The sequence below is a fragment of the Spea bombifrons genome, chromosome 2 (genome assembly GCF_027358695.1).
Source record: "Spea bombifrons isolate aSpeBom1 chromosome 2, aSpeBom1.2.pri, whole genome shotgun sequence".
Lineage (NCBI taxonomy): Eukaryota > Metazoa > Chordata > Amphibia > Anura > Pelobatidae > Spea > Spea bombifrons.
This window is the reverse complement of record NC_071088.1, coordinates 1371498-1394128: the sequence shown is the minus strand read 5'-3', so window position 1 is coordinate 1394128 and position 22631 is coordinate 1371498. Positions and strand designations below refer to the sequence as shown.

The 22631-nt window shown below is 45.4% G+C and overlaps 1 protein-coding gene across 1 annotated transcript in view; it reads left to right on the top strand.

Moving 5' to 3' along the window:
* Positions 1-22631, top strand: part of LOC128473014 (hemicentin-1-like) — a 281136-nt gene that overhangs the window by 73695 nt on the left and 184810 nt on the right. Inside the window, exon 5 of the mRNA XM_053455039.1 lies at positions 16869-17204. Within this exon, the coding sequence (XP_053311014.1) occupies positions 16869-17204 (336 nt within the window). The remainder of the gene's footprint in view (positions 1-16868; positions 17205-22631) is intronic.

The window sequence follows — 22631 nt, the reverse complement described above, 5'->3', positions numbered from 1 at the left end:
AGGCTTTACTTCCCTGCCTCCCAGTAACAGAGTTTTGAGTTCATTAAGTTCTTTGGTGCTACAGTTCATGCCAGACTCTGGGTCTGTCTATTGGATTTGCCTGCCTGTTACCTTTTTGTCCCGGACTGCCTTTTGGATTTACCCTTTTTGCTTGCTACCTGTCCCAGACCCTTTTGGATACTTACCTGGACTTTTCTACCCTCATACTCCCCAGCAGTCTGTATACATGATATGCCTCCTACTCTGCTGCTTATGGTGAGATGTCTGCTTTGCTTTGTTTAATATGCCTATAACCAAACATTCTGCTTGTGTCTCATTTGTGAAGAGACACAGAATGAGCTGTCATGCAGGGGCCCAAGGTAGTCAGAGATGGCTCCAGCCTGGCTGCCAAACAGGCAGGAACTCCATTGTGTAAACTAATTCCATTAACAGGATGGCTACCAGGGGGAGATTCAGTAGCTAAAGGGGATTAAAGGTTGGGTTGTCTACATGTACCTGTTTATCAATGTTGATTTATGTTAATGAAGTTCTGTGGATATATCAGTCTGTTTTACAACAATAAACTGTTCATTCCTGCTGTACTCAGTTCAAGGTAGTTGTCTACTTATTGGGTACACATAGCAGGGTTCCACGGTGCGCATGCTGGCTGGTGCTGGAAGTGATTCTGGGGACAAGAGGAGGATACATGTGGGTGATCTCTGGGAGTTACTACAGCTCTCTTGGGCTGGGATATGATGAGCATGACACGTGGAGGAGACAGAGGGGCGCCTGGCGGTCGCTAGGCGCCCCTCTGTCTCCTCCGCAAGGCCTCTACATCAGTCGCGGTGCCGGCATTTCATGCTGAGCGCCGGAATATGAAGTCATATTCAGGCGCTCAGCAGTGAAGCAGTGCGCACCACGGCAGAACAGGGAGACGGAGGCCTCGCACTCCCACCCTGAAACTTCAAGGTAAGTGAACTACAAAGGGGAGAGAGGATAGATAGTGGGTAGTGTAGATGCCCCCCAACTGTCCCGATTTAGACGGGACAGTCTCGGTTTTGGGTCACCGTCCCGCTTATCCCTTCTTCTGTTCCGCTTTGCAGGGGCAGAGTAAGGTAAGGTGAGGCCAGGGCCGGGATACCGACGGCCGGAAGAGGCTTTCAATCCCTTTCGCAGCCGCTGAGCGGCTGTTTTGAATGTTGTCCGACATACTCGTAGTACACTTTGGCTCTTTTTTAACATTTTTCTAGTTTAGCTGTAATTTTCTTCTGATTTCCTGCACTCACACACATTATATATTGGGGGTTTTTGGTGACAAGAAGGGCTTTCTTTAGATAACGTTTTATGATACCATCTATTTTAAAATAAAAAATAAAAAGATAAAATATGGTGATTTGTTAAAAAAAAGGACTTGAGAAAAACTGCTAGATATATTCTTCTACTGTCCTGAGTTTAGAAATACTCAGTGTTATTTCCTTGCCATTCCAGGTGGCACATGAGAAGAGAAGGCTCTGCCTACCAGGTAGGGCAGGAAACTCTATAAAAAAAAAATGAGACCTCCCCCTTCCTCCCCAGTGTTGTTTCCTGCCCTACTCAGGTAGCGGTTAGGCTGAAGCTTACCTTTTTTCTCTCTTTTTTTTTTTTTGTTTTCTCGGACCCCCGGGGGGCGTGCTTTTTTGATACCCGGTAGCGGTCCCGTGTGGATCCAGGGCTCGTGCGGCAGCCTCGGAGACAGTAACTCTGCGGTCATTGCGGCAACGCACACGAGGCTCAGCCCTCGTTCGGCTCTGCCCACAGCCCAGGGGGCTCACTGGGATGTGCATCCTCGGGCTCCGGTTCACGCGGTCCCGGGGAATCCTCAAAGTGAGGCACGGCAGGAGAAGATCTTTAGGCCAAAATGGGCAGCTCCTGCTCTCGGCCTAAAGAAGTTTCCACGACAGAATTTACCTCCTGGTTGAAGGGGGAACTTCAGTCTACCTTTTGACTGTTTTCGAGCCATGGCAAGCTCCACTCAGGCGCCTGTGCCCCAGCAACAACCTTACCAGCAGGGTCCACCAAATTTTCTTCCAGATACCCAGGAAGATTATTTGGCTCCTTTTTCTTAATGACTACCAGTCGAATGACCCCCAGTCTTCGGATGAGGACGGGGAGGAAACTTTTTTCTTCCCAGTCGAAGAAACAGGGAAACTCATCTCTGCAGTCAGATCTACTTTGAATCTACAGGATGACATACCCGTTTCAAAACCAGATCCTTTTCAGGGTCACTCTAGGAAAACGCAGACCTTTCCAGTCCACGATTCACTTTCTGCCATTATCACGGAGCAGTGGAAATATCCTGACAGGAGATTCTTCACATCCTCCAGAATCAAAAAGCTTTTTCCTTTCGATTAATAAGAATCTGATGCCTGGGAAGTCCTGAAAGTGGACACCGCAGTAGCCAAGGCCACGAAAAAAACAGCCATTCCGTTGGAGGACGCGTCCCATTTCAAAGACCCCCATGGATCGGAGGGCTGAGAATGCCGCCAAAAGGTCTTTTGAAGCAGCGGCGAACTTTCGTCCAGCTATTGCCATGGCGTCAACTTCTAGAGCCATTAAAGTCTGGCTCCAACAGGCGGTGGAAGACCTTGCAGCTATTCCAGGGACTGAGCAGGTCGCAAGAAACCTGTCCGACACCTGCTTAGCAGTTGATTTAATCTCCATTGAATCAGTCCGTACGTCTTCTAAAGCCACTGCGCTTTCAGCGGTTTCTAGACGAGCTCTCTGGCTTAAGTCGTGGTCTGCAGATAATGCCTCAAAACACAAGCTGTGCAGCATCCAGGGGAGCCACCTCTTCGGCAGCAATCTCGACACGATTCTGGAATCCACCACGGGGGACAAGCACTGGTTATCTCAGAGAAAAGGACCACCTCGTTTCAGGTCTAATTATTACAGAGCTCCAAGAGACAGAGAGTCCTACAGGCCCTCAACCTCCAATCAAGACTACCAGTCCTTTCGGGGTAAACCCTACGCAAGAGGTAGATTCCAGAGAGGAAGAGGCAGGGACGGTAAAGCAGAAAGGTTCTGACGCCAGCAGGCTTCAGGAGGGGGCAGGTTAACCGGTTTCATTCATGCCTGGGAAGAGATCACCTCAGACCCCCTAGGTCCTTCGCATCATCGAGCAAGGCTATCCACTGGAGCTTACTCACCTACCTTCCCAGACATTTCTGCTGTCCATGCCCCCTGCAGATCTTTGGAAAAGATTGGGGTTCTTCTCCACATTCAATGACTTAATTCACGAAAAGTTCCTCATCAAGAAATAGGAGAGGGAACCTACTCCCACGTCTTTGTCGCGCCAAAACCATCCGGGAAATTCAGGCTAATCATCAACCTACAGTTGAACACCTGTATAAGATACAACAGGTTCCGGATGGAATCCCTGAAGTCCACCACCGAGAATATTTCTTCGGTGGACTTCATGGTCACCATAGACCTGCGGGATGCCTATTTACATGTTCCCATCAGAAGAGACCATCAAAGATTCCTCCGTCTGGCCGTTCCATTGCCTCAAGGTATTCGACATTTCCAGTTTCGGGCTCTTCCTTTTGGTTGGTGCTCGTGGCCTTCCTGAGACAAAAAGGCATAAAGGTGGTCCCATATCTGGACGATTGGCTCCTCTTAGCGGCCTCGGCAACATTGCTCCAGTCCCATCTAGAGTTTTCTATCAGGACCCTCCACAACCTAGGATGGCTAGTAAACATACTAAAGTCACAGTTACTTCCAAACAGATGTCTTACCTTTCTGGGAATGATCCTCGATTCACACGTACAGAAGACGTTTCTCCCTCGGGACAAGATCCTAAGATTGAGGGAATTCACGCACACGGTCCTAAAGAACAAGTCAGTGTCCATCAGATCCATCATGTCATTGCTCGTTCTAATGACCTCCTCCATCTCAGCGGTTCCCTGGGCACTTGCTCACACAAGACCTCTTCAACAGTTCCTACTGGATCGCTCCAGGATGTCCTTATACAAGAAGGTCCGACTTTCTCCCTTCGTTCGGGAATCACTCCGATGGAGCTGACAGCCAAGAATCTTTCCCAGGGACTCTCTTGGCAGACGAGAGACTGGGCTGGGGTGCTGTTATGGGAAGCAATATTACCCAGGGAACTTGGTCTCCTCAAGAATCAGACCTGCACATCAATCTTCTAGAGCTACACAAGTCCATCAGGATCCTTTCAGACAACGTCACCGTTGTGGCCTACCTTTCCAAACAAGGTGGCACCAGAAGTAGGCACTTGCAGACCCTTACCGCTGAGATCTGCCGATGGGCGGAGTTCGGCCACTGCACTCTCTCAAGGGTTCACTGAATCAGGAGGCGGAACTCAGTACTTAAGGGAAAATGGTCCTTAAACAAAAGGGTCTTCGTCTTCATCGCAAGGAAATGGGGTACTCCTCAGATAGACCTGATGGCCATGCATCTGAACAAACAGGTAAAGAAGTTTTTCTCTCTTTCACCTGTCGGCTGTCCCCGAGCCCTGGAAGCACTCTCGCAGACCTGGAACTTTGATCTCGCATATGTTTTTCCTCCGCTTCCCCTTATCTCCAGAGTGCTCTGGAAGATTTGGGAAAACCCTCAAAAAGTCATCCTGGTTGTGTATTTCTGGCCTTGAAGAATCTGGTTTTCGGACCTTACCAACCTGACCATAGACGAGCGCATGCTTCTTTCTCAGGTGAAGGATATTCTCATTCAAGGTCCTGTTCTCCACCCAGATCCCTCCCGGTTCAACCTCTCAGCATGGCTTCTGAAAGGGAAATCCTGACCTCAAAGGGATTAGCTTCATCAGTGGTGAAAACTATTCTCTCCAGCCGCAACAAAACTACGGCTGCTAAATACCAGAAGGTTTGGGAAACGTTCACCCGGTGCAATGTGCACGAAGTATACTCTCCATCCATCCGTGAGGTGCTGCGCTTTTTTCAAGATGGCTTTCATAAAGGGTTACAACCTGCTACTATCAGGGTCTAGATTTCGGCCTTGAGCAACTTCTTGGATTCCAATTTGGCTTCCCATCCCTGGATCTCCAGATTTTCTAAAGGGATGTGCAGACTTCGCCCTAGGCTCCGTCCGTCGGTTCCACCTTGGGACCTTAACCTCGTGTTGCACCAACTCATCATGTCTCCTTTTGAGCCTCTAGAGGATACCTCTCTGAAGCTGCTCACCTACAAGGTTGCCCTCCTAGTAGCCCTCACTTCTGCTAGGAGGGTGAGTGAGCTCCAGGCTCTCTCCAGAGTGGAACCTTTTCTCAGGATTCTGCCGGACTGCATTATCCTCCGTTTACCACCGGAGTTTCTCCTTAAAGTAGTCTCACCTTTTCATTCGGATCAGGAAATCGTCCTACCTACTTTATGTCCAGATCCCAAGAATCCCAAATAGCTGGAACTCCACTCGCTAGACCTGCGGAGGTGTATTCTGTCTTGTCTCTCGCGTATGTCTGCCTGGAAGAAATCCAACTCTCTCTTTCATTCCTTTGCGGGGATCTGCAAGGGCATTTCAGTATCCAGGGTTTCCATAAGCCGCTGGCTTAAGGACGCAATCACCTTATGTTACATCTCCGCGGGAAGAGTACCACCCTCCGGCCTGAAGGCACACTCGACCAGATCCGTCTCGACTTCCTGGGGTGAATCCATCTCTGTTGCAAGGCAGCGACGTTCATAAGGCACTACAGGCTGAATCTTCATCTCTCTGAGTCTCAATTTGATCGTCATGTCCTGCAGACTGGAATCCTTCCCTCCCTATCTTGCTAATTCTTCTCATGTGCCACCTGGAATGGCAAGGAAAGTGAGAATTCTTACCTGGGAATTCCTTTTCCTTGTCCATTTCCAAGGTGGCACACTTTTACTCCCACCCATTACATTTACTTTTGCTTGGCTATTATTTGTCTGAGTCTTTCTTTTTAACCACACTGGGGAGGAAGGGGGAGGTCTCCTTTTTTATAGTGTTTCCTGCCCTACCTGGTAGGCCGAGCCTTCTCTTCTCATGTGCCACCTTGGAAATGGACAAGGAAAAGGAATTCAAAGGTAAGAATTCTCACTTTTTTTCTGCATGTTATGGGGCAATATATACAAGTAGCGTTTTTGCTATTTCAATACCATTTTTTTCCCCCCCAAATCTGGTCATTCTGCCCCGTGTGCTATTTCGGGTATCTTTGAAGCCGACCAATGCAATTTACCCCATCAAATCATATTTTTGAAAACTAGACACCCCAAAGTATTTCAAATGCTGGTATGTTAACCCTTTCCATGCACTAATTCTACCACCAACCCTTTTTTGTGTATTTTGTCACACATATCCTACTTTGGATATCTTTGAACCCGGCCAATTCAATTTACCCCATGAAATCAAATATTTTTGAAAAATATACACCCTTGGGTATTATAAATGCTGATATTTTAACTCTATACATGCAGACATTTTACCACCAGCCTTTGTTACAGTTTGCCGTAGTATTTTCTTGTGTGGTTTTTTTCCATTTTACTTCAGGTATGAATTTACCGCTCCTGGTGTATGTCCGTGTCAAACATCTCAATATGTGTTCAGGAACATCTCCCGAGTACATGCGTGGATCTTTTGGGTTATTTAGGAGGTAAAAGACCACCTTTGTGAGGTGTATATTTTTGGGCATTTGGACATCTGGTCAGTGTGTGCCCAATTCGCATATTTGGGACATCTTTGAAGCTGGCCAGTTCAATTTACCCCTAAAATCATACATTTTTTTTTAAAAAAACTAGGCACACTATGGGCTTTTAAAATGAAAATATATATATTTTTTTTTCATTCTCCGTTTATTGACAGATGAAATAAAAAATACGATACATGGGAAAACCGAAGTATCAAGTAATTGTACGTACAGATTTGATGCAAAGTACAAAACGAGGTATCAATACAGTACAGGCGAGATGTTTGACAGGCAAAGGATCGGCAGAGACCGACATAAATGACGCAATAATAAACATGACGAACATTTGTAAATTAGCCGATCACGTCAGGTAATCAATAATGTCACAATCCCGAAGAAGTATCGTAGTCAAGCCCTGTTGGGTGAGACAACAAACGGAGCAAATAACTGAACCAACGAAAGAAAAAATAAACAAAACAAACAAATTAATTGGTGCAAGGCGAGCCAAAAAAAGACTGACAAGAGCTGGTAGTAGTTTACCAGATGCTGGACATAATGGAAATAGGCCTCCCAGTTATGAGAAGTACAGGAAGGCAGCAAGGAGACACCGAGTGGGTAACGGATATTGCGAGGTTTCATCTTGAGGGTTGAGAAAACCAAAACAAAAGCGAGAGCCATCTAAGTGTGAACCCCCAGAATCTCCGGGAAGGCAGAAGATGCAACAAAATCTTGCCAAGGGAGCCACTTCGATGTGTTCCCGCTGGCCAAACCCCTCGAGGACATAGTCAAACGTTCCATCTGACAGACGAATGACATGCTACTAAGCCATGCCCCGATAGGGGGAGAGCAGGACTGTCTCCAGAACCTGGGTATGACCGACTTGGCCGTACTAATTATATGGAAGGTGAGTGAGCCTTTATAACTGCCATACGATATATCGTTATGATGGAGGATAAAAGCTGCAGGAGAGGCCTGGAAACCCGGATCCCCAACAATACGAATAACTTGTAAAATCACATCCCAAAACACCTGGATAAGAGGGCACGACCACCAAAGGTGCATGTAAGTACCTGGGGCAGAACCACATCGCCAACAGAGAGGGGACACCTGCGGGAGGTAGTGATGTAATTCAGCTGGAACCTTGTACCATCGAACCAGTAGTTTAAAGGCGGATTCCTGAATTTTACTGGAAATTGACCCCTTATGCGTCAGTAAGAGAATCTTATCCCAATCCTCCGGTTCTAAGGCAATTCCCAGATCCCTCTCCCACAGGCTCATATAATACGGTTTAGTATCTGCGGAGGTGAGTATCAGAGAGGCATATATTTGCGACAAAAGATGTTGGGGTTCGTCGTTCGCAACACACAACCGTTCCAAGGGGGAAAGAGACCTGGTCATGTTAGGGTCAGAAAGTAAAGGGGAGACGAAATGTTTGAGTTGATGGATAAGAAAGCGGAGACTGAACGTATCAGTTCCAGAAGACGACAAGACCTCGAGAGATCGAAGCACACCTAGGTCGACAATGTGACAAAACCGGAGTGTCCGTTGGCCTGCCGGAACAAGAGGGCGCAAGGAGGTAAGACCCATACCTGGAGCAAAGTCGGGGTTATCAGTCAGGGGCAAAAGCGGGCCAGGACAGGGCACAACGTGCTGGCCTCGGATTGCTCTCCGCAAAACCTTCAAAGTCGGGGCGATCAAAGGATGACCAGGCATTAAGGGGCGACGATGGCACGCGGGTAGCCAGGGGACATTGGGAAGAGGCAGCGGGAAAAATTGACTTTCGATGGACAACCACGGTTTGGGCAAAGAACGGGACCACTCCACCACTCTCCGCAAATAATATAATGTCTGGGAGACCCATACCTCCCCACCTTCGCGGACGGGTCAAATGGGCAAATGCCAGCCTAGCCGGCTTGCCACCCCATATATAAGTGCGGAACACTTTATGGCAGGCTTTAAAGAAGGATTTCGGCAAGTATATGGGTAAGGATTGTAGTAGATACAAAAGTTTAGGAAGGATAGTCATTTTGACTACACCCATCCTACCGAACCACGAGATGTGTGGATATGCCCACTTACGAAGGTCAGCAGTGATCGACGAGAGGATGGACCAATGATTCAGTGAGGCTAGTTGGGAGGGGTCGGGCGAAAGTTGCAATCCCAGGTATCGGATGGAGGACACACACCATCGAAAGGGAAACGAAGCTTTAATTTGCATTCCTAAGGCAGGAGGAATATTAAGACCCAGAATCTCGGACTTCTGAATATTTATTTTATAATTCGAGAGGACACGAAAGCGGTTCAGTTCCGAGACTATACAAGAAAGAGAAGTGAGAGGATCCTGGATCATAAACAACATATCGTCAGCAAACACCGAAAGTTTATGGGTCTGCTCCTGCACCTCCAACCCCTTAATCCCAGCATTGCCACGTAGGGCGTTAGTCAAAGGTTCCAGTGCAAGGATGAAAAGCAGGGGCGAAAGAGGGCAACCCTGCCGGGTACCATTCGACAGTGTGAATCGTTCTGAGAGGGACCCATTAACTCTTATCTGGGCCGACGGGGAGGTGTACAAAGCACCGACTAGATGTAGGAAGGTTGAGCCCAAACCTATGCCTCTCAGCACCCGAAATAAGTAAGGCCAGGCCACCCTGTCGAATGCTTTTTCTGCATCCATCGACACCAATGCAAAAGGGGCGTTAGAGTGTTTTGCTAAGGACAAAAGGTCAATGACCCTCATAGTATTGTCCCTGCCCTCCCGGCCCGGGACAAATCCCACTTGATCTGGATGGATCAAGGACGGAAGGAATGGCTGTAGCCTAGTGGCCAGTATTTTTGCCAGGATCTTAAGATCCACGTTTAGCAGCGAGATTGGCCGATAGCTGCCACACAACTCACTATCCTTACCCGGTTTTGGGATGACTGTTATATGGGCAAGGTTAGTTTGAGGGTCCAGAGGGCAGCCAGTGGCGAGGTCATTAAAGAGCGTAACCAATTGCGGGCCCAGGATCGGTAAAAACTTTTTGTAATACGTAGTGGTGAACCCGTCGGGTCCCGGGCTTTTACCCAGCGGGAGAGATTTAACTACAGATTCAACCTCTGCTAAGCTGATAGAAGCCTCCAGGGACAAACCGTCTTCGGCTCTAAGCTTTCGATGGAGGAATTTGTCTAAATAAGATCCCAGTTGGGAGTCGCGAGAGCGCCCATGATGATCTGCCGCGGGCAAATTATACAATTCGCGATAATAATCCCGAAAACATCTGGAGATTGCTTGTGTTGTATAATGTAGTTTACCACGAGCGTCACGAATCTTAGGGATAAAGCCAGAGGCCCGTTTAGCCCTCAAAGCCCTAGCCAGCAACCTCCCCGGCCTATTCCCCATCTCGTAGAAAAGCCGTCGGGTAGCTAGGTAATCTCTCTGACATTTAGAGTCAAGGAGATCAGACAGTTGTAGCCGCAGTGTGTCTAGCTGGACCTGTACAGAGGGAGTAGGGACCGCTTTGTGTAGCAATTCCAGTTGGAAAATCGAATTAGACAAAGCCCGGATCCTATCAAAATGAAAATATATTTTAACTCTTTCCATGCAACAATTTTTGTGAAGATAACACAGCTAACAGTCATGGTGAGGGTCTGGAAGGGCAGGTGTCTTATATTAGTCCAAAAAAGAAATCCAAAAGCTTAATGATGGATGGGGCCGTTCAATGTGCTCCATGACTTGGATAAACTGCACCAGAAGGTGCCAACAAGTGTGCCATAGTACTTTCCGATAAGAAGTTAATATACCGGTAAAAGTCACCAGGCTGCGCGGGTTGGAGTTTGCTGGTAGCTAAATCTGGATGATATTCCTGGCAGCCTGGCCTTGTGACACCCACATAATCCTGGGTACTTGGCCCATGCAATAATCCAAAGGAATGTAGCAATCCCAAATCCCTGGTCCATGAGCCCCTCTGCAACCCAACCTGTCAAAAGCCCCCCTGTGGCATCTTTTCCTCAAACATCCTCCCTATGCAATGCTTCCCTGCATACACATCCATACTATCACACACATATTAATTCATTCATTAAGTCCCTCTTTCACAGATACTCATTCACAAATATTCCCTCATTTAGATACTCATTCACTCAATTCTACATACTAATTTATACACCTCTTCTATCACTTTACCTGAACTGCAGATTTATCTGTGCTGCTCACGGGGGTCGCTGATTCCCTCTGTGTTGCTGGCACTCGGTGCGAACAACTTCTCTTTTACCACCCAGGGGAAGCAGGAATGCAGCAGGGTCATGTGACATAGCGTGACGTGACTCCACTGGATTCCACCATCCACTTGGCCATACAAGACACATTGCTCGCACTAAGTGCGAGCAACCCAGACGTAAGCAGCGGTCCCTGTGGAAGTGACCATGGGAGGCTCAAGGGCCAGCTGCTCCTTTTGCCCTGAGTTAAAGATAGTCTTGGCAGTCGTGTGCGGTTTCCTTGGCATGGCCAGACCAAATGATTTTGCGGGCTGGATGTTCCCCTCCCTTGCTCTAGCCTCTTACTGACAATGCATCTTGAACCCATACATGTACAGGAATTGGCTGAGAGTGATGACATTTACACACCAGGCAGCCACATTAGAAACACAGAAAATATACCTATTATATCATAAAAAAGGTAAACAAAATCCTCCCCATTTTGGTGTCTGTCGCCCTCTTCTTCCACACCATCTGCTCTGTGTCATTTCTAAAAATATTAGTTCAGTGACAAAAAATGTATTGTTTTCCTTGCATGTTTAACCTTTAGTATCCCGGAAGGATAAGCGATCTCTTATTTTCTCCAAAATATTGTAAAAAAAAAAACACCCTTTTTTTTTTTTTTTTTTTTTTTTTTTAGCTCGGAACAAATACTCGGAAGGAATGGAAGCTCGCAGAATGTCTGTCTCTGAAATGAAGGCGTTGTGTTGGGTAAGTGGGGGTCACAGTAATGGAATTCACCATTTCCAAACTTTACACCAGAATCACTTTCTCTGTTACCCCCTAGAGCCGTGCATTAACCCAGCATTACCCACTCTGGCATAACATAGAGCACTCTGCCTACAGAAATGCCTTATGCCCCCCATTTAACACCTCCCCCCCCAAACATACGGGTGCTTCTGACTCCCTGGTGTGTAGTCGGGGCAGCGCTGCGGGGGATCTGGATCTTAGTCTAATAGTCAGATCACACAGGAGGCGGTATTCACAATCCTATTTTGTATGCATGAGGATGGGAATACATATGGGTTGCCCCCCCAACTGAAACTTGAAATTTCTGTCCCGCTGAGCTCTACCTCTGTTCCGTGGAGTTCGGGGGTGGTCCACACAGGGCGCCTGAACACCTGAGGTCGGCCCTGGAAACGCTATACAAAGCTAAAAGATAGATCAGGAAATAAAACCTAACGCTGAGCTATCATAATCAGTAATCAGCCCCCCCTGAAAAAGATTGTTAATATTGCCTACTTTAAAGTAGTTCTAACGAAAAAAAAAACAGTTGATCAAACAAATGCAATCATCTTTTGTTAAAATTCTTAATACGGGGGGGCTAACCTAGGGGAGGTTTATTCTCTCTCTAACCTTTAGGCCCAAAACAGTAATGTATAGACTGTCTCAATACACAGCGATCGGCCATAGCATTCTGCGCACTGACAGGTGAAGGGGATAAGGCTGGAAGGAAAGGAAGGAAAAGTGGTGAACCAGCAATAGGGTCATGGGCAGCTGAGGCTCATTGATGCCTGTGTGGTCAAATCCAACTGACCAGCTCAAATCGCTGGAAAAGTGACTGCTGGTTCTAATAGAAAGGTGTCAGAACACGCAGAGCATTGCACTGTCCATTGCCGATGGATAGCCGGGTGCGTTGCTTACCTGGAGAACACGCGGCACCAGAATGCACTATGGGAATGTGATGCTTTGGGCAATGTTCTGCTGGGAAACCTTGGGTCCTGCCATTCATGTGGATGTTACTTTGACACGTACCACCTACCTAAGCATTGTTGCAGACCATGTAACCCTTTCATGGACATGGTATTCCCTTATGGCATTTGCCTCTTTCAGCACTTGTGCAGAACACCATTACACTTGGTCTGTCAGTAGGATGCCTTCTGCTTCTGCTAGAGAATCATGACACACCAGTAGGTCCTAAGGGTTATCCTGCCTCACCAGTTATTGACGTACCGGTATGTCTATATGGTAGCCAACAGGTTAAATACTTTTACATTTTTATGTAACTACATTTCTAAATTAAACTCAAAATTCTGTAAAAAAAAAACCAAAAAAATTGTAATATGGTAATTTTTCTTTTTCAGGCCCATGGCATTGCTGTCTCGCTACTCCTGCTTCCCTGGGCACCATGCAAAGGTAAGAATCCATCAATACCAGAAACAATAGCTGTCTCCTCAAAATAAACAAATAAAAAAATAGGGCCCGGGCCTATCATGGGCGTGCCTGCTGCCTATCGGGGGCGTGCCTGCTGCCTATCGGGGGCGTGCCTGCTGCCTATCGGGGGCGTGCCTGCAGCGGGGCTTCTCCTGACTCTCGCTGGGAGGAGATGTCTCCTGCATGCTGGGCAGAGGTGCGTGAGACAGGGGGACGGAACCTTTTTCTTGTATCAGACTACGATTCCCGCCTGTTCCAGTGTGTGATTACTGGATATAAGATGTCTACCTGCTTCTGACACACCTGTAATCAAGGACCTTTATAACCCAGCTTTCGTGGCCCTGATTGCGTATCCTGTGGATTACTGCATCATAATGTAGCACCCCCTGTGTTACAAGCATGTTTCTGTGTACTGCATTGTAACGCACATCACCCTCAGCCACACAAATGCTGCACCACTAGGACTGCGTACAGTGGTGGGCAGCAGGGGGCGTGGCCTAAGCAACTCCTGAGGTGAGGTCAGGTGACCTGAGATCCATGAGGAGAATGTAAGAGACTCCATTTTGAGAGACGGGAAGGAGCGCCGTGCTGCAGGACTAAATATGGGCAAGGTCTGAGGTTCTAAGAGGCCTACCTGGAGGGATTGATCCTGGCAAGAGCCAACTTGGAAGGAGACTGAAATACCGTCAGTGGGGTTTCCCAGGGGCTGACAGACTGGAGTTTAAGCCGCCCCAGTGGAGAGTAAGAGGCTTCCCTTCCTCAGTGATAAGATGGAAGCCTCTTCTCTGCTCTGCTGACAGGGCAGCCCTTGCATTCAGCACACTAAATAAAAATTTACTCTGACCCTTTGTTCCGATACTATTGTCTCCTTGTGACAGACCCCGCTGCCAAATATATCAGCCACATGGAACATAGTTGGAGGAAAATGGATAAATGCATATGGGGAGATTCTATAAACCCCCTCCATGTATTTGTAAAGGGATACCATGAAAATGTAAAGCCCCCCATAAAACTCTTCTCTAGGAGGGCACAGAATGAGCGATTGATAGAAGAAGCCGAAATCATTACATGAAGTGTATCGGCCGTCTCATTGGTTGTGGCTGTGATTGGTGGTTTTAACAGCCTGTGGGTTAATTGCTTTACTTTTTTATTCTGGCCAATCGGTGTTTTGAAGGGGAAGGGATAAATCTAGACAAATAACCGCGCTGACCCCATTGTAACCTAGTAACAGTCAGAAACCCATGACATCCCCAGAGTGTCAGACAGTTATACTGAGACTCTGCGTCAGCGCCTCGCCTGCACTACAAGTTGTGTAAATGAGTTACTACTGGGGCAGAAAAGTCACTCTGACTGGAAATTGCCTTGAATTAGCGCTGCTCTGGAGGTTGGGGTGGATTGGAGAAGCTCGACAGACTGCCTACTACTTCATTTGAAGTCCTACTGAGTCTGCAGCAGAAAGCTGCTCATTTTTTTGAGTTAATCAATAATTGATCACAATTGGGAAGGAGGACATTAACCTTTTACTGACCAAGAGATGAAAGGAGCGGCGATAGAGCATAAGATGTTTAACAGTTTAATGTTATTTTGTTGGTTGATGTTCTTGGCGTTACTACTCTGTGACGATGCACAAAATAAATGGATTCCATTAATTATTAATAATACTGCAAAGCCGGGGGTAGTGCATGCGCGGTGTGTATCCAAGTGGTCCTCTAGCTCTACTCTTTTGTCCAGCAGAGCCAGCGTTCCCATCGCACACCCTCTGCAGCCGCGAAAGAAGCTGGTTTGGTTCTGGGTTGTGTTGATAATCAAAGTTATATATTTATATCTCACGCTTTGGCATGGGGAATTAAAACTAAACATAATTTAGGATGGTATAGTGCGGAGAAAAATATTAGTAACAACATTGATCCATTCAAACTAATGTGGCTAGATATGACATAGGCTAGGTTTCCACTTGGTTTTTTTTTGCTAAAAACGCCAATAGCGCCACCTGGCGTTTTTTTTTGTGAAAAAACGCTGCAGCCAAATGTTAGCTGTTCTTCAATAGGAAATCGCAAAATGCCATTCCCACTTGGCGTTTTTCTGTTTGGCGTTTTTTCAGTCCTGTTTGGCGTTTTTCTGTTTTTTTGGGCTCTGTGGCAGTTTTTCAGAATCGCAGGTTGTTGACGCTCTGGCGTTTTTTGCAAGGAAATCCTGGCGTTTTTCTCCAATAGAAGTCTATGGGAGAGAAAAAACGCCATGAAAAAGCCATGTGGGTTTTATGCCTTGGCGTTTTTAATGGCGTTTTTCCCACAGTTACAATGCAGAGGATGGACCCAGTATCTGTACGTCCTACAAGAAATAGGCTGGAAACAAACAGTTTCACACAAAACAAAGTTCATATTGAATCTTACACCATTTGGAACAAACAAACAAACAAACATACATGACGCATCAACTGGATCCTGCGTGTCAAAAGCAACAGCAAACAATTTGCACCATCATTTGGGGCCAATCTTCTTAGAGGAGCAGACATTCGGAATAAAGCATGCCTTACAAACCACAGAAAAGAGACAAAAGGGTCCGCCGGGGCGTTTAAGTAGAACTCTACCAAGTAAATGACATCAGGAGAGGGCAGATACTTGCCATTTATCCTAATCCCTTTTAGCCGGGTGAAACATCTAACTTGTAAAGGCTGGAAAAACTGCCTAAGGTCAAAAAAAGCAATTTCCACAGAAAGGCTAAAACGCCAGAAAAAACTCCATAAAAAACGCCAAAACGCAGGAGAATGCAGTGGCAGTTTTCTTGGCTTTTTTCCTGGCGTTTTTCATCAAGAAAAAAACGCAGGACAAAAACCCAAGTGGAAACCTAGCCATAATGTCATAACCTTAATCCTATTAAAGAATTAGTATGCTCTTTATTTCGATTAGTCACAGGTATTAGGATTTGTTTGACGCCTCAAATCTTTATGTTCCATCTAGACCTTCCGCAAATATCTAAATTTAATAAAACCTTGTTAATTAATATATTATTGGCATGTAAAATATGTATTGCTCCAAATTGGAAAAGCCATAACATCCCATTACTGGACAAAATTTCTAATCAAATTAAAATACAGGCTATTTCAAAGAGATACTTCTTTCGAAACAACATAGATTTTTATAACAAAATTTGGTCTAGTTGGAACACTTACATTTTAGGGAATTCTTGAGAATTTAATATATATCCTACATATTTTTTTTTCTCTTTTTTCCTTTTCTGGTGGTGAGTTCAACCTTTATACTTGGCCAAAAATGTAGGCCCCTCAGTCAGTTATAATTTACGAATACTGTAAGAAGTATATTGTAAGTTATTTCAACTTTTATAGAAGTAACTTTTTTGTCAATTGTTTGTTATAATTATTTTAACAGAATAAAGAATAAAAAAAAAAAAAAAAAAAAAGTTTAACTTTTTGCCTATTTTGGAGTGATTCCACATTTTTTGGTGTGGATGACCAAGTAGTCAGGTGTCATACCCCAGAGTAAAGATGGCCGGCGCTGTCAGATGATGGCTGCGGATCTATGTTTGGATCAGAAAAAAAGTAAGAGGGAAGGCAAATCCTTGCAGCAGAAATGGGTCTTACTCTGCCTCGTGCCCAAGTGGAAAAGTATATGACATCATAAGTAAATACGTAAAGTAATATACATGCTATTCACTAAACAGTATGTAGAATACTATGCAGGTTTATCTTCATAACACTCCGGGACTCCCATTTAACGTCTCGTCTCTGTGGAGAAACCTTTTTAAATCCGTCTCTCTCTGTTGCTGTTATTATTATTTAATGCCGCGGAGTAATATTAATACACGTGATGTTCCTTTCATTCTCTAACAGGCTCCGTACAGAACGTCACTGCTGCCCTTCATGGAACCGCCGTCCTTCCCTGTTCAGTCCCATTTATATCTGGCACAGAGGATCTGTACGTGTCATGGGTGAAGAAGATCGGCACAAAACCATCCTTGGTGCTTCACACCTTTAATGAAGGACAATTCGATTTAACGCACCAGGCTCCTCAGTACAGAGGCCGCACCAACATGACTCCTGACTTGTCTAACGGGAGACTGGACCTGACTCTGACCCACGTGGAGCATCGTGACGAAGGAGTTTATGTCTGTCAAGTGACCAACCCGGCAGATTACAGAGACATCGAGGTCAGACTGACGGTTATTGGTAAGTTGGACTCTGTAGAGATGCTCGAGGTCTGTTATGTTTAAGGCTTCTGTGCAGATATGAAGACTGTCCGCGTTATATTATGCTCTGTGAATATAAAGACATAACCTACACTGCTCCCAGATAAATAACTGTGCTGACCCCATTGTAAATTAGTAACAGTCAGAAACCCATGAGATTAGATACCCAGAGTAGTGATGGGAAGTTCAGATCATTAAAGTGAATCGGATCATTAAGGTGAATCGGATCATTTCGAGTCGTTCATTGAAATGATCCGATTCATGATCCAAATCTTCAGATCACTCCGTGTGACTCACAGGAGTTACTATTTCCCAGTCCCTCCGTGCAGGCACACTGACAATTGGCCCCGTCCTGTCACGCACCTATACCCCGGAACTTGAAGATACCGAATGGGAAGGCCCAAAGGGAACACCAAGGGCCGAAGATATATTGAGCAGCCAGAGGACAGGGTATAGGCAAAATAATAAAGGCAGTCTCTGAGGAGTAGATGGCTGTAGCGAGGACAGTGAAGGTAGCAAAATCAAGCCAGGATTCGGTACACAGAGGAGTTAGTCAGACGAGCCAGGATTCGGTACACGGAGTAGTAATCAAAGTAGGAGCAGAGAGCAGCACGTCAGACTCTAAGACCACACAAGGGTAAAGTGCAGCAGACCAGCAGGCCTTTTAAATTAGGAGACACGCCAAGCCACGCCCCCGGAACTGCACTAGAGATTGCTCAGGCAGCTACACCCCCAGTCATCTCCCAGCCTGGGCACACCCCCTCCTATGACTCACACGCAGGTTGCTAGGAGACATGTGGCTAGAAACAGCTACACTAGGTTTTCTGTTATGCTGCAAATGCGAGGAACGGCGCCCGGAGAGGTAAGTTGTGACACGTCCCTTTCATTAGTCAATGAACCCTCCTGCCTGCCTACTCTAGTGATGTCACTGAAGGCAGAGAACCGTTCAAAGATTCAAATCTTACAGTGATCCGGATCTTACAGGATTCTGATCATTCAGAGAATATCACTGATACCATACCTTTATAAATAAATACATTAATAATGTTCACACTGCCCCCAGGATTTAGATTCCCCTTAGTTTGCCCCCCTTTACCTCTAACTGCACCTTAAGTTAACTTTATTAAATTAATTAAATTAACCCTCAGTCCTCAGCATTAATTTAACTCTAAATACCCCATCAACCATAACTGCCCCTAAATTAATTGCATGTACTCCAGATAAATTACCTAATAAATTGGTATGGTTGATGGGGTCTTTAGTGTTAATTTAGGGGCAGTTATGGTTAATGGGGTGTTTAGAGTTAATTTAGCGGCAATATTGGACAGGACTCCAAATGAACGTCTTGTCTCTGTGGAAAAACGTTTTTAACCCCTTAACGACCTTTGCCAGTTCAGGACCGTAATGCAAAAACGGTCACTTAACGACCTTTGACGGTCCTGAACGGTCATTAAATTAAATATGCTTAGAAAGTGATCAACGATGCATAAACAGGGTTGCTGTAATGCATCAATGTCGAGGCATTCAGTAACGCCGAGATCGGCATCAGGGGCCACGTCTGGCCCCTCCCCGGGGCATGAACATCCGCCATACATTGTATGGCGGCGGACGCGCGTTTTAAAATAGTTTAGGAGGCGATCAACGATCATCTCCTAAACTTCAATTGTGTCGCTGGAATGCCTCGATCAGGAGGCATCCAGCGACACCAAACACTTACCCCAGGACGGGCGGTCCGGAGAGCGGTCACAGCGCCAAAGCGAGTGATTTTCGCCATCTGCAAGATGGCGACGGCGGTCCTGTAAAAAAAAACAGTCAACTTGAAAAAGTTCACCAGAAGGTCTCCAGACCCTCTAGAGAACTCTGGCTCCACTTGCAGGTTAAATACAGGTACTGCATTCAACCATGCAAGTCAATGGAGCCCAGCTTTCTAATCACAATGTGATTAGTTAAATATTCAAAAAATAATAAATATAGAAAAATAAATGCTAAAAACAAATGTGCTAACATTTAAAAATAATCATGCAGTGATGTCACCAGAGGAAAAAAAAAATAAAAAAAATTAGTGTATGTAAAGGGTTAAAATACCAGCATTTGAAATACCCTGGGGTGTCTATTTTTCAAAAATATATGGTTTGATGGAGATTAATTGAGTTAACCGGCTTCAAAGATGTTCCAAAGAGGAGATGGAGGCAGGATGACCAGATTTGGAAAAAAGGTTTGGAAATCATAAAACGCTACTTGTACTTATTGCCCAATCATTTACAAAAAACATAAAACATTGGGTATTTATAAACTCGGGACAAATAGTAGAATCTATGTAGCTAGTTTTTTTACTTTTATAGGTGAGTAAAAGATTTTTCAAAGAAAAGTCATAAAATGTGGGGGGGTTTTCAAATTTTCACCATTTTTTTTTCTTTTTTTATAGTAAATAAGATGATATGATCAAAACATATGGTATCTGAAGAAAGCCCATCATGTCCTGTAAAAGACAATATATAACATGTGTGGGTTCACTAAATGGGTGAGGAGAAATTACAGCTGAACACGAGCTTGCCAATAGTGTTAAAACAGCCTCGGTCCCACAGGGTACACAAAGAAAAAATGAGTCCAGTCCATAAGGGGTTAAATCCGTCTCGCTTTCATTCTCTAACAGGCTCCGTACCGACTGTCAATGCTGCCCTTCATGGAACCGCCGTCCTTCCCTGTTCAGTCCCATTTATATCTGGCACAGAGGATCTGCTGGTGTTATGGGTGAAGAAGATCGGCACAAAACCATCCTTGGTGCTTCACACCTTTAATAAAGGACAATTCGATTTAACGCACCAGGCTCCTCAGTACAGAGGCCGCACCAACATGTCTCCTGACTTGTCTAACGGGAGACTGGACCTGACTCTGACCCACGTGAAGCATCGTGACGAAGGAGTTTATGTCTGTCAAGTGACCAACACGGCGGATTACAGAGACATCGAGGTCGGACTGACGGTTATTGGTAAGTTGGACTCTGTAGAGATGCTCGAGGACTGCTATGTTTAAGGCTCCTCTGTGCAGATATGAAGACTGTCCGCGTTATATTACGCTCTGTGAATATAAAGACATAACATACACGGCTCCCTGCCCAGGTCCAAAGACTTGGAAAGGCGATAGAGCATAAGACTGGTGTAATGTTATTTGGTTGGTTGATGTTCTTGGCGTTATTACTCTGTGACGATGCCCGGCGGGAACCAACAGCGGATCAAACTTTTCTGCTGGACGTTCCACTCCGGAGTTGTTTGAAGACAGCAGCGAGTTCTAGCGTAGTTTTAAATAGATATCCGATCTTCAGAACCGCTGTAGGGAATGAAAACAACGGGAATAATCTGGCTCTGAACATTGTTGTATTTGTTGAACTTTCATATAATTATGTTTGTCGTATATCTAAGTCAACTGTTTTGTCGCTGATATGAAGGGTCATGGAGACGCTGAGCTCAGACTCCAGTACGTTGTACGGTTGCTGTTATTAAGGGCTGCTTATATGTGAGATCTGGCAAGAGGGTAATTGCCCCCCCCAGGCTGCGCTTATTTGAAGATTTCGGGCCACAGCCTTACGTTTCTTTATGTTTTATTTCTGCATAAAGTCAGTATGGTTTGTACTTTAGGCAGAACGTGCGTCCTGTCTTTATGGTATCTTTATGGGTTTTGTATTATTCTCTTCCTGGATAGGCCTGGAAAGTAAGCAGTTAATGTGTTTTGGGGTCTTTTAGTATTGGGTCCCTTAGTAGGACTTGGCCCCTAGGCTGTCCCCCCCCCCTATCCCCCCCCCCTGTTCTCGATGAGGTGAATGCAGCCGGGCAGTCTGCCATTAATCAGCTAGGCGGCCGCTACCGGGTTGAAAATTATATGAATCAACCTAGATGAGCGCGATCTCTTTAAATAACTTCCACGGCAGCAATAATAATTCAATAATAGAAGAAAGAAAAGTGTCCGGAATCACCCTGAATATATATTCCGGTTACCATGTTACCAAGTGACAGCCCTCCAGGATTGTAAGACATATAATAACAGGCGCTTATTCCACCCAGTGTCTTTACCCACCTTTTACTACCCCAAAGACAAGAGCCTCAGGTGCGGGGTGGAAACGGCCCCAGCGGATTTACTACAAAGAAAATGATTGTGCTGCATGTGTGCGTTTCTTTAATTTCTACTGCTTTCATTGTTCGGATCTTACAGTAACTTCAGATAAAAGTATAAAATGTATCCGGATGGATTTTTACCCAAAATATACAAATCTACAGACTGGTCATATAGAGTGTATTGGGGCAGATAGAAAAGGCTGGTCAGACCTTCTGCCCCAACGCCCCACCGGGTCTCGATCTGCCTCTAAATGAATGTTGTATCTCGTGTTATCAGATTACATTTATATCTCCTGGATTTATTACCCTAATTATTTCTTTATATAAAGCCAAATGAACCAGTAACGCTTTTCTTTATAAACCAACTTTATAACCCAGAGAAACTACAAACCCCGCCGTGCTTTCCTACGCCGTGTCTGTGAACCGCGCTCTTTATGTTTTCTAGAGAGCGGAGCATCTGGAGGAGGCCGAGGCCACCGTGGGCTGTGGATATCCGTCCTGATCATTTGTACAGCGGGTGTTCTTCTAGGCTGTTACATTTTCTATCGCCGAAGGTGAGTCCCCCACACCGGCAGCACGGGCCGCGTCTCAGCGCAAGCATTTCATTCATTTCATTTTCTGTAACTTTGTATCCCGGGGAAAATCTTCTTTTTTTTATTTCACATGAAATCTCCGAGGCTGAGGATCTTTATCTCCTTCCGGCAAACGCTTTAATTTGGGAAGAAGTCTTTTTGACAAAGTAGACGATTATAAAACTGTATTTGTCATCTTTCTGTATTAATTACATTTCTGCGATTTCAGGGTAACGAGAAAGAGATTTTTTTTATCTGCGAGCACCGAACGGTTTTAATGTTTTATTAATTTCTTCAGAAACATGGGATACGATGTACATAAAAATATCATTTTAAACCAAAAAAATATTAAAAATGGAAATATCCGCTACCTACATATTCTTTGAGCCACAAATAAAAATCCTCTGATTTTTTTTCTGATGTTAATGTGAAGGATAAATCGTAATGTGAGGTCAGACCATTTTTATTTTTTTGTTGCAGATCTTCATCAGAAGTCAAAAGTGTCGGTATAAAGGCTGGTAGTTTGATGATTACGGCCCCTGACGATCTCCATGCTGCGCTGCCCGTCTGCTGTGTGCATCTACCGAGTAGGAGTAGACCGAAGCCGGGGACTAAAGTTGCGACTGTTTGCACCTTTCCCCCCAAAACTACATTGCCACCAACGTCCTTTCATGTCACCAAATATGCAACAGGGTCTGTGTTTTGGAAGAACAGCCCTCTGCCCTC